Source organism: Panulirus ornatus, chromosome 63, assembly GCF_036320965.1.
Source record: "Panulirus ornatus isolate Po-2019 chromosome 63, ASM3632096v1, whole genome shotgun sequence".
NCBI classification, from domain to species: domain Eukaryota; kingdom Metazoa; phylum Arthropoda; class Malacostraca; order Decapoda; family Palinuridae; genus Panulirus; species Panulirus ornatus.
In genome coordinates, this window is record NC_092286.1 from 13,570,785 (window position 1) to 13,585,755 (window position 14,971).

General features: G+C 40.7%; 1 protein-coding gene across 1 annotated transcript in view; it reads right to left on the bottom strand.

Annotated features, from left to right (window-relative positions):
- The window catches only part of Gapvd1 (GTPase activating protein and VPS9 domains 1), a 141,294-nt gene that overhangs the window by 51,407 nt on the left and 74,916 nt on the right, over positions 1-14,971 (bottom strand). The window contains exons 14-16 of the mRNA XM_071656428.1: positions 8,058-8,234; positions 4,668-4,797; positions 466-581 (exon numbers count right to left, since the gene is read on the bottom strand). Coding sequence (XP_071512529.1) covers positions 466-581; positions 4,668-4,797; positions 8,058-8,234 — 423 coding nt within the window. The remainder of the gene's footprint in view (positions 1-465; positions 582-4,667; positions 4,798-8,057; positions 8,235-14,971) is intronic.

Below are 14,971 nucleotides of genomic sequence, written 5' to 3' on the forward strand. Positions count from 1 at the left end.
TTTATGTCCCACCAACAAATGGACTACCAGCATTCTGTCCACAAACATGCAATCTCTCCTTGTCACACATAGCACTTGACAACACTTAACTCACACAGCTCATTCTTCGTAACTCTAGATTTTCCTGTGGTGAGCCCTAAGTGCTAGCCCTGTCTTTTGGCAAAGTGGTAGTTGCAATAGATGGAAGCAGTAAGCAGGAACATTCAGGGAGATGCATTAGGTAGAAACATTAAGTAGAAGTAGTAAGTAGAAACATTAGGCAGAAGCATTAGGTAAGAGCCTCTGCAAACACTGCACTAGACTTTCCCCCTGCCAGTGGCCTATTACGGGTGAGGCACTAAAGGCTAAGAAGCGGCACAGGAGTTCACTAGTTATGGGGACTTGCTAGGGGCCACCCCCTTGAGGGAGTTCCAGAAGGGAACTGGCATCAGTGATATATATAGTTAGATAGACAGATCAACTCACTTTTCTAGGTGTGCAATTGTTGTGAGTAATCCTTGCCTACTACGGACAAGATAAGCAACATAGGGTGATCTGCTGCGATAATCCTCAATCAAGCTTCTAACCAGTTGTTCTCGGCCCTGAAATTGACAATGGAAAAGGTAAACCAAGCTTATATATTCATTGGTAAACTATCATTCTATCTATTAACCAATATACAATATGCAGTTTCATGTATTCAGAGCATTTATAATTGTGACTCATCCCAAGATGCTTTTCCACTCTTCATACGTACATTATGTCCTTCATTTAATCTACAGAACTCAACTACCCATAATCCAGTTACCTAATCTACCTCTTTTTCCTACATTGTGTGTCCATATGAATCACAATTCTTTCATCATCACTACCAATCCATATCCTACAAATATTTTCTTGGAACGCTTTATGACTGATCAAGCATTTCTTTCACACATACTGGAATGTATATCTCTGCAAAGTTCACCTCACGGACATCCCTTCTATGTGCACTCCCTCACTGAGTGCTTTTCATCTTGCCTTTTGTTATGCTACCAAGTCTAATGTCAACCTTCTAACTTGTGGCACTGAGGTACTCTCTCAACACCATCTTTCCACTTATTCACATTGTGAGTATTCATTTTACACACCCAGTCTTTCCACTTCTTCACATTGTGAGTACTCATTTTACCTCATAGACTAACCCCATTTGATGTCATACTTTCATATCCTCATTCCTCACTCTCCACTCATAACACTGCTAACACTCTTTGATGAACAGTTTTGTATATGGGAGACATTTCTACACTCTGATAGACATAAATAATGGAGTAATGTGGGGCAAGATGGTTCTCAGTAATGCTGTACTCTTTTCCTTCTGCTCACAGGCACAGATCTTTGTCAAAGGTGATTTCTCACTTGTGGTGTTGCAACTTACGGGTAAAGTCTGCTAACACCACTACTAGCTTACATATATATTTGTACAATCAATATATAACCTCAAAACACTTTCCCTAGGGGCTTCTGGAGCTCCAAGGATACGATACAACAAGCAGCAAGGAGGGAGAGACTCCTTTAGAAACTAGAAGTTCTTCCAACAGATTTTACTCCAACAATATAACCCAACTGAAGGTGACTTCCTACTTATAGCATAACCACATCCAGGGGAGTCTCATAACACCTACACACACACACACACACACAAATTGACATACCTAGAAAAGATATCAACCTAATACTAAAAGGTCTTGACCAACACCAGGTTCATGGTCCACAAGAAATTTCACCAAATGTGCTGAAGATGTGTGGTGTGCAGATACACTAGACAAACCACTGAAATATTGTTCAAGATGTCACTGGAGATAGGTAAAGTACGAAGGAAGTGGAAAAGGCACGAATGTTATACCTATCTACAAGAAAGATCAGAAACAGATGCTTAACTATAAACTGTTCTCTTTACTTGTGTGGTGTCTAAGGTTCTGGAAAAGATCATAAGCAAGTCTATGACTCTCAACAGAAGAGAAAGTATGTAAGCAAGAGATAAAAAGATTTAGGAAAAGGAGGACATGTGCAACAAACCCCTTAGATTTCTACATGAGTGGGCTTAATTTTTGACAAAAGAGAAGGCTAGGTGGTTTGTTTGTATCTGGACTGCCCAAAAGAATTTGATACCATCACATATGGAAGGCTGATTCAAAAGTTGGATCACCAGACAGGAATAAGGGGAAAACTCCTTTCGTGGGTATGATGATCTCAGTGGGAGGAAAGAGATAATGCTTGTTAGAGGAGACTTCTCCAAATGGGACTATTACGCTTCATGACCTATGTAAATGACTTGCCTGAAGGTAGACTCCTACATATATATGTTTACAGATAATGCAATTGCCAAGAAAAAAATTCAAAGCAAGGAGGACTGCATGAACTTACAAAGAGATCTAAACAAACTCCAAAATTTGTCCAATCATTGGTTACTGAAATTCAACCCAAGCAAATTTATAGTAATGATGATGGCACACAATGAAAAAAGGATACAATATGATTATTATCTATAAGGAAATAAGCTTCAAAATTTGTATGGCAGAAGAACTTGGGATTCAACTAGGTCCCTAACCTGTTGTCAAGTCCCACATTAGGAGAGTAGTTTTGGAGAAAAAATAACAGCTGGCAAATATCAGAACAGCTTTCAAGTATAAGAATAAGGAAATACCTAGCAAGTTGTTCATAACATACATAAAGCCAAAACTAGAATATGCTTCTCAACTTTGGTCACACCTAAAGAAACACAAAGAGTTTACAGCAAAGGGTTGAGGAGGGCAACAAAGATGATACCAGAATTAAGAGAGTTGAGTTACAGGGAAAGGCTTGAGGTTTTAAATTTGCCCACCTTGGAACTGAGAAACATGGGAAACAACAAGATAAAAAGAAATGCAATTTTTTTATTTAATTTTTTTTATACTAGGCAATGAAAGCTGGTTTGTACACTGTGGAAAGGTAAGATGGATTTTTTAAGCATGGGCATCGCCACATTTAAAGAAAAAAGATATAGTGATTTGATAATCTGACAGGTAAAAAATTTGGAGAGATGTAAATAAATGTGAATAAGAGCAAGGTTATTAGGTACAGTAGGGTTGAGGGTCAAGTCAATTGGAAGGTAAGTTTGAATGGAGAAAAACTGGAGGAAGTAAAGTGTTTTAGATATCTGGGAGTGGATCTGGCAGCGGATGGAACCATGGAAGCGGAAGTGAATCATAGGGTGGGGGAGGGGGTGAAAATCCTGGGAACATTGAAGAATGTGTGGAAGTCGAAAACATTATCTCGGAAAGGAAAAATGGCTATGTTTGAAGGAACAGTGGTTCCTACAATGTTGCATGGTTGTGAGGTGTGGGCTATGGATAGAGTTGTGCGCAGGAGGGTGGATGTGCTGGAAATGAGATGTTTGAGGACAATATGTGGTGTGAGGTGGTTTGATCGAGTAAGTAATGTAAAGGTAAGAGAGATGTGTGGAAATAAAAAGAGTATGGTTGAGAGAGCAGAAGAGGGTGTTTTGAAATGGTTTGGGCACATGGAGAGAATGACTGAGGAAAGATTGACCAAGAGGATATATGTGTCGGAGGTGGAGGGAACGAGGAGAAGTGGGAGACCAAATTGGAGGTGGAAAGATGGAGTGATAAAGATTTTGAGTGATCGGAGCCTGAACATGCAGGAGGGTGAAAGGCGGGCAAGGAATAGAGTGAATTGGATCGATCTGGTATACCGGGGTCGATGTGCTGTCAATGGATTGAATCAGGGCATGTGAAGCATCTGGGGTAAACCATGGAAAGTTGTGTGGGGCCTGGATGTGGAAAGGGAGCTGTGGTTTGGGCATTATTGCATGACAGCTAGAGACTGAGTGTGAACAAATGGGGCCTTTGTTGTCCTTTCCAAGCGCTACCTCGCACACATGAGGGGGGAGGGGGATGTTATTCCATGTGTGGCGAGGTGGCAATGGGAATGAATAAAGGCAGCCAGTGTGAATTGTGTGCATGTGTATATATGTATGTGTCTGTGTGTATATATATGTGTACATTGAGATGTATGGGTATGTATATTTGCGTGTGTGGACGTGTACGTATATACATGTGTACTGGGGTGGGTTGGGCAATTTCTCTCGTCTGTTTCCTTTCGCTACCTCGCAAACGCGGGAGACAGCGACAAAGCAAAATAATAATATGTTTCTGTTATGATCATGTTATAAGTGAAACTTAGGTAAAAGCTACAGAAAACAATGCGTAAGAGTTGCCCCTTAAAATTGGCCTGATATGGCTGAAGAATTAAAGACTAAGAAGTAGTACTGGAGTTCACCAGCTATGGAGATTCTTTTGCCATAGCCACTCCCCTGAGGGAGTTCCCAAAAGTAATGGGCATCAGAGATATATATAGAAAGAATAGGAATAACTACTTGGGCAGAATAAATAGGGGAAGCCTGGCAGTGTTTTTCAATAAAAGGAAAGATAGTAGGTGTGACAGGGAAAAAAAGTTGTAGAGATGAAAGCCTAAGAAAATGTGTGAGCATATGGAAACAAAATATAGGTGAATATGTGAAGATGTATGATCACTGAGGTTAAAGGCATTTCCACAAAGACTGACATGTCAAAAAACAAGAAATCTTATTTAAAACAATGAAGTAAATAGAAAAAACTACATACATTTCTGTTTCAACACTAAATTACCTGAGCATCAAAAAGCTGCACACAGCGTAGAGTTTCATGCAACTGAGCCACAAGAGCACGATCATGGAGATTGGTTGCTTCTGCCAACTGACACCGTAACCATGTCAAGACATCACCATCCAAGCTGGAGCTGCTGAAACAAATGCTTGTATTAATCAACTAAAGAATTTTATTGAGAATTTTCAACAAATAAGACAGTGGACCAAGTGATGTGCACATTCAGTTTGTTTGTCTAATCAAAAACTATGGACAGTCTTCACATTTTTTCAAAAGCACAATGACAACATCATTCTCAATTAAAAAATGGAGGCAGGAGGGTATGGACAGCAAGAGGAGAATTCCAAGACTTGCTGGGTCCCTTAGGCATTCCACATATAAAACCTTCACCCCCTCACCCATCCTATGACTCATTTTTGTTTCCATGGTTCCACTCATTGCCATGTCCACTCCCATGTATCTAAACACTTCACTTCCTCCAACTTTCCTCAATCTAAATTCATACCCCAACTAACCTGTCCCTCAATTCCACTAAACCTAATAACCTTGCTTTCATTTACATTTACTTTCAAACTCCTCCTTTCATACACTCTTCTAAACTCAGTCACCAACTTCTGCAATTTCTCACTCGAATTTGCAACCAGCACTGTATCATCAGCAAGCAACAACTGACTCAAAAGTCCCAGGCCCTCCTGATCCCTTACACACTGAATACTTGCCCCTTTCTCCATTTACCTTCCTTACCACTCAACCCACCCCCCAAAAATTAAACAGCTATGGCAACATCACACAACCCTGCCACAGACCAAGGCACTTAGAGCTCTCACTCTCCTCTCTACTTACCATACACATGGCTTACACCCTTAATAAAAACTTTTCTCCCACAACATATATCCTTAAGACCTTTCCCAAGGAATCTCTGTCAACCTTATCACATGCTATCTCCAAATCCATAAATACCACACACAAAGCCATCAGTTTCTTTGAGTATTTTTCACACACTTTCTTTAAAGCAAACATCTGATCCACATATCCATAACAATTCTGGAACCACAATGTTCCTCCCTAACCTGATGCTTTGTACATGCCTTCAAATCTGCCCATACAACTTACCAGGTACACTCAGCAAACATACACCTCTAACTTGAACACTCTCCTTTGTTCCCCTTGCCAGTTCTCAGACATCTCATCATGGTTCATACATACATTGAAAATCCTAACCAACCAATCAACAACAGTCACCCCTTTCTTAAATTCAACCGCAATACCGTAATCCATTCCATCAACCTTGCCACAATTCATCTTACGTAAGGCTTTCACTATTTCTCTCTTCAAACCACTCTCCATGACACTCACTTCACATACCACCCTGACCCAAACAACCTGCATCTTCTGTCCTATTCTCAAACTCATTCAACAGTCCTTCAAAATATTTACTCCATCTCCTGCTCACTTCATCACTACCTGTTACCACTTTCCCACTTGCTCCCTTCACTAATGTTCCCATTAGTTCTCTTGTTTTTTGCACATTATTAATATCCTTCCAAAACATCTTATTCTCCCTAAAGTTTACTGATACACACTCACTTCAACTCTCATTTGCCCTCTTTTTCAACCCTTGCATCTTCCTCTTCAACTCAGCCATTTTCTGTTAAATATCTTGCAATCATCTGCATTCCTTCCCTGTATGTACTAGCCATATACCTCTCTTTTTTTCTATCGATAACAACTTTACTTCTTCATCCCACCACTCACTATCCTATCTAATCTGCCCAACTCCCACCTTTCGCATGACACATGCATCTCTTGCATGCGCCATCACTGCTTCCCTAAATACCTCCAATTCCTCATTCACTCCCTTAGCTTCATTTACTCTCATCTTTTGCCATTCAACATTCAATCTCTTCTGGTATTTCTGCTACTCCCAGATAATCTATAACACTTCACTTCCACCAGTTTTTCTCCATTCAAACTTACCTCCCAATTGACTTGACCCTCAACCCTAGTGAACCTAATTACCTTGCTCTTATTCACATTTAGTCTCAGCTTTCTTCTTTCACATACTTTACCAAACTCAGTCATCAGCTTCTAAAGTTTATCACAAGAATCAGCCACCAGTGCTGTATCATCAGCGAACAACAACTGACTCATTTCCCAAGCCCTCTTAATCCACAACAGACTTCATACTTGCCCCTCTAACCAAAACTCTTACATTCACCTTCACAACCCCGTCCATAAACAAATTAAACAACCATGGAGACATCATGCATCCCTGCCGCAAATCTACATTCACTGGGAACCAATCACTTTCCTCTCTTCCTACTTGTCCACATGCCTTACATCCTTGATAAAAACTTTTCACTACCTCTAGCAACTTGCCTCCCACACCATATACTCTTAATACCTTCCACAAAGCATCTCTATCAACTCTATCATATGCCTTCTCCTGATCCATAAATGCTACATACAAATCCATTTGTTTTTCTAAGTATTTCTCACACACATTCTTCAAAGCAAACAACTGATCCACACATCCTCTATCACTTCTGAAACCACACTGCTCTTCCCAATCTGATGCTCTATACATGCCTTCACCCTCTCAATCAATACCCTCCCATATAATTTCCCAGGAATACTAAACAAACTTATACCTCTGTAATATGAACACTCACCTTTATCCCCTTTGACTCTGTACAATGGCACTATGCATGCATTACGCCAATCCTCAGGTACTTCACCATGAGCCATACACACATTGAATATCCTCACCAACCAGTCGATAACAAAGTCACCCCCTTTTTTAATAAATTCCACTGCAATACTGTCCAAACCTGCCTTCTTGCCGGCTTTCATCTTCCACAAAGCTTTCACTACCTCTTCTCTGTTTACCAAACCATTTACCTATTTATCATACGTGATCACCGTTTCCCGAGTCAGCAAGGTAGTACCAGAAAACATAAAGTATGAAAGAAATATTCTGAAGAAAAAAGAAACGTTAATCTTTTTTTGCAAAATGGAAATGAATCACAAAGGATATAAAGTTTTTTATACCTATGTTGAGGATAGGGAAGTTGCATAAAATTTACTGGAGTAAAATGATAAAATTATATCAATGTAAAATATATGTTACAATGCTTTTTTTCAGCTTTAACATAGGAAATGTAATCAACAACCATGGATTCTAATCATCCATCACATAAGGCTGTTCATAACATGTAAATCATTTCTATTTCACACATATATGCCCATCTTCAACATGTTGTCCATGCCTGATACTCTCATTAACAGGGTAAACTAATTACCTATTTTATCTAAATATGCAGCATATACATAAAAGCAATTGTGTACTTACCCTAAAAGAAGAAATAAAGGGAAAGAAGATGATTTACATACTCGGATCCTGTTGCTGCTCCAAATTCTGGCAGGTAAGGTGAGGTGGAGAAATCCGCAATGCTTAAAACTAATCGCAACTTTCTTTTTGCATCAGTAAAGGCATAACTTAATTCAATGTTGCTTGGGTCTATGTACAGTCTTTCATCTTCCTCTGTCTTTGGTACCTCACTCACTTGCCTGTGGATTTAATAAACAATAAGTGGAGATATGGGAGTAAACACAGAGGTGTGTATCTTAGGTACATGACAAGTTTAAAGAATTATATCTTATCATCCTAAGACTTTCTACAACTTGGCAGAGTACTAACTACAGGTTAGGCCACTACCATCTTCCTGAGCATAACCTCCATCTGAACTTATCATAAGCTTGCTTTTGAAATTAACAATTTGCCAAATTGCACAGTACAGTGAAGGAGTTTTACACTCTTGGGGTACCATCTCTTTAACATTCTCTAACATCATATAACTTTTTGAGTTTATGTACACTGACAGCATTACCAATGTCCTTGCTAATTTTTTCCATTCATTCACTTCTCTTATAAGAGAACTTTTTTGGAGCTTTTTTTAAATAAAGCTTCTTGCTTAATTTTACGTTATGTTCTCTTATTGTTCTACCCCTACCTCTCTTAACGAACTGTTCCCTGTCTCCATCAAAGATCTGCTTTGAAAACTTACACAGACATACAAATATATATATATATATATATATATATTCATACTTGCTTGCCTTCTTCCATTCCTGGTGCCACCCAGCCCCACAGGAAAAGCATCACTAACCCGTGTCAGCGAGGTAGCACCAGGAAGACAGACATAAAAAGGCCACATTCCCTCACAATCAGTCCCTAGCCTGTCATATGTAATGCACTGAAACCATCCATTTTCTCACCTTTATCCATTTCCCAGCCCCACCCTACCCAACAGGACGCAGGTCCAGATCACAAAAATATTTTTCGCTCCATTCTTCCACCTCAAACTTGGTCTCCTCCTCCTCCCTGTTCCCTTCAACTTTGACACATGGTATATTTTCTTTGTCAACCTTTCCTCAATCATACTCGATCACCATTCCACACATTAGCAAATAAGTGCCACGAAACAAAGAAAGAGAGACTCATCCACTCATACAGACATGCAGATACGTAAGTTGAAAATATTATAAATCAAAATTGCATCAAATAAATTCAATACCGTACATCTAACCAACCAAATATCACAGCTTAGCCTAGCCTACCATAAATGTTCTCATAACACTTACATTAGCCTACAGCTGGACAAAATCATCTAACACAAAGCCTATCTTATAAAAAAATGTTGATTATCTCACCATCATTAAGTCAAAAAATCATAAGTCAAACCATTGTAAGTTGGGGTCATCTTTACAGAGTATATTTCTTTGATATTATTACACTTTGTCACTGTCTCCCGCGTCAGCGAGGTAGTGCACGGAAACAGACGAAAGAATGGCTCAACCCATCCACATACACATGTATATACATACACGTCCACACACGAACATATACATACCAATACATTTCAACATCTTTCTTTCTTTCATACTATTCGCCATTTCCCACATTAGCGAGGTAGCGTTAAGAACAGAGGACTGGGCCTTTTAGGGAATATCCTCACCTGTTCCTTCTTTTGAGAGAAAAAAAAACAAACATATATATATATATATTCTTTCTTTTTTCAAACTATTTGCCATTTCCCGCATTAGCGAGGTAGCGTTAAGAACAGAGGACTGGGCCTTGAGGGAATACCCTCACCTGGCCCAATTCTCTGTTCCTTCTTTTGGAAAATTAAAAAAAAAACGAGAGGGGAGGATACATATACATATACATACAAAGACATATACACGTACACATATACATAAGTCATACTTGCTCCCTTTATTCATTCCCGTCGCCACCTCGTCACGCATGAAATGACAACCTCCTTCCATCGCATGCGTGTGACGTAGCGCTAAGAAAAAACAACAAAGGCCACATTCATTCACACTCAGTCTATAGCTTTCATGTATAATGCACCGAAACAAAAGCTCCCTTTCCACATCCAGGCCCCACAAAACTTTCCATGGTTTACCCCAGACGCTTCACATGCCCTGGGTCACTCCAGTGACAGCACGTCGACCCCGGTATACCACATCGTTCCAATTCACTCTATTCCTTGCAAGCCTTTCACCCTCCTGCATGTTGAGGCCCCGATCACTCAAAACCTTTTTCACTCCATCTTTCCATCTCCAATTTGGTCTCCCATTTATCCTCATACCCTCCACCTTTGACACATATATGCTCTTTGTCAATATTTCCTCACTCATTCTCTCCATGTGACCAAACCATTTCAAAACACCCTCTTCTGCTCTCTCAACCACACTCTTTTTATTTCTACACATCTCTCTTACCCTTTCATTACTTACTCGATCAAACCACCTCACACCACATATTGTCCTCAAGCATCTCATTTCCAGCACATCCACCCTCCTCCACACAACTCTATCTATAGCCCATGCCTCGCAACCATAAAACATTGTTGGAACCACTATTCCTTCAAACATACCCGTTTTTGCTTTCCGAGATAATGTTCTCACCTTCCACACATTTTTCAACGCTCCCAGAACTTTCACCCCCTCCCCCACCCTATGACTCACTTCTGCTTCCATGGTTCCATCCACTGCCAAATCCACTCCCAGATATATAAAACACTTTACTTCCTCCAGATTTTCTCCATTCAAACTTACCTCCCAACTGACTTGTCCCTCAACCCTACTGTACCTAATAACCTTGCTCTTATTTACATTTATTCTCAGCTTTTTTCTTTCACACACTTTACCAAACTCAGTCAACAGCTTCTGCAGTTTTTCACCCGAACCAGCCATCAGCACTGTATCATCAGCGAACAACAACTGACTCACTTACCAAGCTCTCTCATCCACAACAGACAGCATACTTGCCCCTCTCTCCAAAACCCTGGCATTCACCTCCCTAACATCCCCATCCTAAACAAATTAAGAGCAGTGTGGTTTCAGAAGTGGTAGAGGATGTACGGATCAGGTGTTTGCTTTGAAGAATGTATGTGAGAAATACTTAGAAAAGCAAATGGATTTGTATGTAGCATTTATGGATCTGGAGAGGGCATATGATGGAGTTGATAGAGATGCTCTGTGGAAGGTATTAAGAATATAGGTGTGGGAGTTAAGTTGTTAAAAGCACTGAAAAGTTTTTATCAAGGATGTAAGGCATGTGTACGTGTAGGAAGAGAGGAAAGTGATTGGTTCTCAGTGAATGTTGGCTTGCGGCAGGGGTGCGTGATGTCTCCATGGTTGTTTAATTTGTTTATGGATGGGGTTGTTAGGGAGGTGAATGCAAGAGGTTTGGAAAGAGGGGCAAGTATGCAGTCTGTTGTGGATGAGAGAGCTTGGGAAGTGAGTCAGTTGTTGTTCACTGATGATACAGCGCTGGTGGCTGATTCATGTGAGAAACTGCAGAAGCTGGTAACTGAGCTTGGCAAAGTGTGTGAAAGAAGAAAGTTAAGAGTAAATGTGAATAAGAGCAAGGTTAATAGGTACTGTAGGGTTGAGGGACTAGTCAACTGGGAGGCAAGTTTGAATGCAGAAAAACTGGGGGAAGTGAAGTGTTTTAGATATCTGGGGGTGGATTTGGCAGCGGATGGAACCATAGAAGCGGAAGTGAATCATAGAGGGGGGGTGAAAGTTCTGGGAGCGTTGAAAAATGTGTGAAAGTCAAGAACGTTATCTCGGAAAGCAAAAATGGGTATGTTTGAAGGAATAGTGGTTCCAACAATGTTATACGGTTGTGAGGCGTGGGCTATAGATAGAGTTGTGCGGAGGAGGGTGGATGTGCTGGAAATGAGATGTCTGAGGACAATATGTGGTGTGAGGTGGCGTGATCGAGTAAGTAATGAAAGGGTAAGAGAGATGTGTGGTAATAAAGAGTGTGGTTGAGAGAGCAGAAGAGGGTGCTTTGAAATGGTTTGGTCACATGGAGAGATTGAGTGAGGAAAGATTGACAAAAATGATATATGTGTCAGAGGTGGAGGGAACGAGGAGAAGTGGGAGACCAATGTGGAGGTGGAAAGATGGAGTGAAAAAGATTTTGAGTGATCAGGGCCTGAACATGCAGGAGGGTGAAAGGCATGCAAGGAATAGAAAGAATTGGAACAATGTGGTATACCGGGGTCGACGTGCTGTCAATGGATTGAACCAGGGCATGTGAAGCATCTGGGGTAAACCATGGAAAGTTTTGTGGGGCCTGGATGTGAAAAGGGAGCTGTGGTTTCAGTGCATTATTACATAACAGCTAGAGACTGAGTGTGAACGAATGTGGCCTTTGTTGTCTTTTCCTAGCGCTACCTCGCCCACATGAGGGGGGAAGGAGATGTTATTTCATGTGTGGTGGGGTGGCGACGGGAATGAATAAAGGCAGACGGTATGAACTGTGTACATGTGTATATATGTATATGTCTGTGTATGTATATATATGTATATGTTGAGATGTACAGGTATGTATATTTATGTGTGTGGACGTGTATGTACATACATGTGTATGTGGGTGGGTTGGGCCATTCTTTTGTCTGCTTCCTTGCGCTACCTCCCTAATGCGGGAGACAGCGACAAAGCTAAATAAATAAATATAAAAATGAATATCTTTTATATTAGATATATTATTCATCCCTGGGGATAGGGGAGAAAGAATACTTCCCACACATGTCCTAGAAGGTGACTTAAGGGGATGGGAATGGGGGGGGGACCCTCTCCTTCTTGTGTTTTAACTTTCTAAAAGGGGAAACAGAACAAGTCATGCGGGGAGTGCTCATCCTCCTTGAAGGCCCAGATTGGGGTGTCTAAATGTATGTGGATGTAACCAAAATGAGAAAAAAGGAGAGATAGGTAGTATGTTTGAGGAAAGGAACCTGGATGTTTTGCCTCTGAGTGAAACGAAACTCAAGGGTAAAGGGGAAGACTGGTTTGGGAATGTCTTGGGAGTAAAGTCAGGGGTTGGTGAGAGAACAAGAGCAAAGGAAGGAGTAGCACTACTCCTGAAGCAGGAGTTGTGGGAGTATGTGATACAGTGTAAGAAAGTAAACTCTAGATTGATATGGGTAAAACTGAAAGTGGATGGAGAGAAATGGGGGATTATTGGTGCCTACGCACCTGGTCATGAGAAGATCATGAGAGACAAGTGTTTTGGGAGCAGATGAGCGAGTGTGTTAGCAGCTTTGATGCACGAGACCGGGTTATAGTGATGGGTGATTTGAATGCAAAGGTGAGTAATGTGGCAGTTGAGGGAATAATTGGTGTACATGGGGTGTTCAGAGTTGTAAATGGAAATGGTGAGGAGCTTGTAGATTTGTGTGCTGAAAAAGGACTGGTGATTTGGGAATACCCAGTTTAGAAAGAGAGATATACATAAGTATACATATGTAAGTAAGAGAGATGGCCAGAGAGCCTTATTGGAATACATGTTAATTGATATATGCATGAAAGAGAGACTTTTGGATGTTAATGTGCTGATAGGGGCAACTGAAGGGATGTCTGATCATTATCTTGTGGAGGCGAGGGTGAAGATTTGAAGAGCTTTTCAGAAAAGAGGAGAGAATGTTGGGGTGAAGAAAGTGGTGAGAGTAAGTGAGCTTGGAAAGGAGACTTGTGTGAGGAAGTACCAGGAGAGAATGAGTGCAGAATGGAAAATGGTGAGAGGAAATGACGTAAGGGGAGTAGGGTAGGAATGGGATGTATTCAGGGAAGCAGTGATGGATTGCACAAAAGATGCCTGTGGCATGAGAAAAGTAGGAGGTAGGCAGATTAGAAAGGGTAGTGAGTGATGGGATGAAGAAGTAATGTTGTTAGTGAAAGAGAAGAGAGAGGCATTTCGGCGATTTTTGCAGAGAAATAGTGCAAATGATTGGAAGACGTATAAAAGAAAGAGGCAGGAGGTCAAGAGAAAGGTGCAAAAGGTGAAAAAGAGGGCAAATGAGAGTTGGGGTGAGAGAGTATCATTAAATTTTAGATATAATAAAAAGGTGTTTTGGAAGGAGGTAAATAAAGTGCGTAAGACAAGAGAACAAATGGGAACATTGGTGAAGGGGGCTAATGGGGAGGAAATAACAAGTAGTGGTGAAGTGAGAGGGAGATTGAGTGAGTATTTTGAAGATTTGTTGAATGTGTTTGACAACAGAGTGGCAGATATAGGGTGTTTTCGTCACGGTGGTGTGCAAAGTGAGAGAATCTGGGAGAATGGTTTGGTAAACAGAGAAGAGGTAGCAAAAGCTTTGTGGAAGATGAAAGCCGGAAAGGCGGCGGGTTTGGATGGTATTGCAGTGGAATTTATTAAAAAAGGGGGTGACAGTGTTGTTGACTGGTTGGTAAGGATATTCAATGTACTTATGGTTCATGGTGAAGTGCCTGAGGATTGGTGGAATGCATGCATAGTGCCATTGCACAAAGGGAAAGGGGATAAAGGTGAATGTTCAAATTATAAAGGTACAAGTTTGTTGAGTATTCCTGGTAAATTACATGGGAGAGTATTGATTGAGAGGGTGAAGGCATGTACAGAGCATCAGATTGGAGAAGAACAGTGTGGTCTCAGAAGTGGTAAAGGATGAGTGGATCAGGTGTTTGCTTTGAAGAATGTAAGTGAGAAATACTTGAAAAAAAAAAATGGATCTCTATGTAGCATTTATGGATCTGGAGAGGCATATGATAGAGTTGACAAAGATGCTTTGTGGAAGGTATTAAGAATATATGGTGTGGGAGGTAAGTCGCTAGAAGCAGTGAAAGGATTTTATCGAGGGTGTAAGGCATGTGTACAAATAGGAAGAGAGGAAAGTGATTGGTTCCCAGTGAATGTCAGTTTGCAGCAGAGTACTTGATGTCTCCATGGTTATCTAATTTGTTTATAG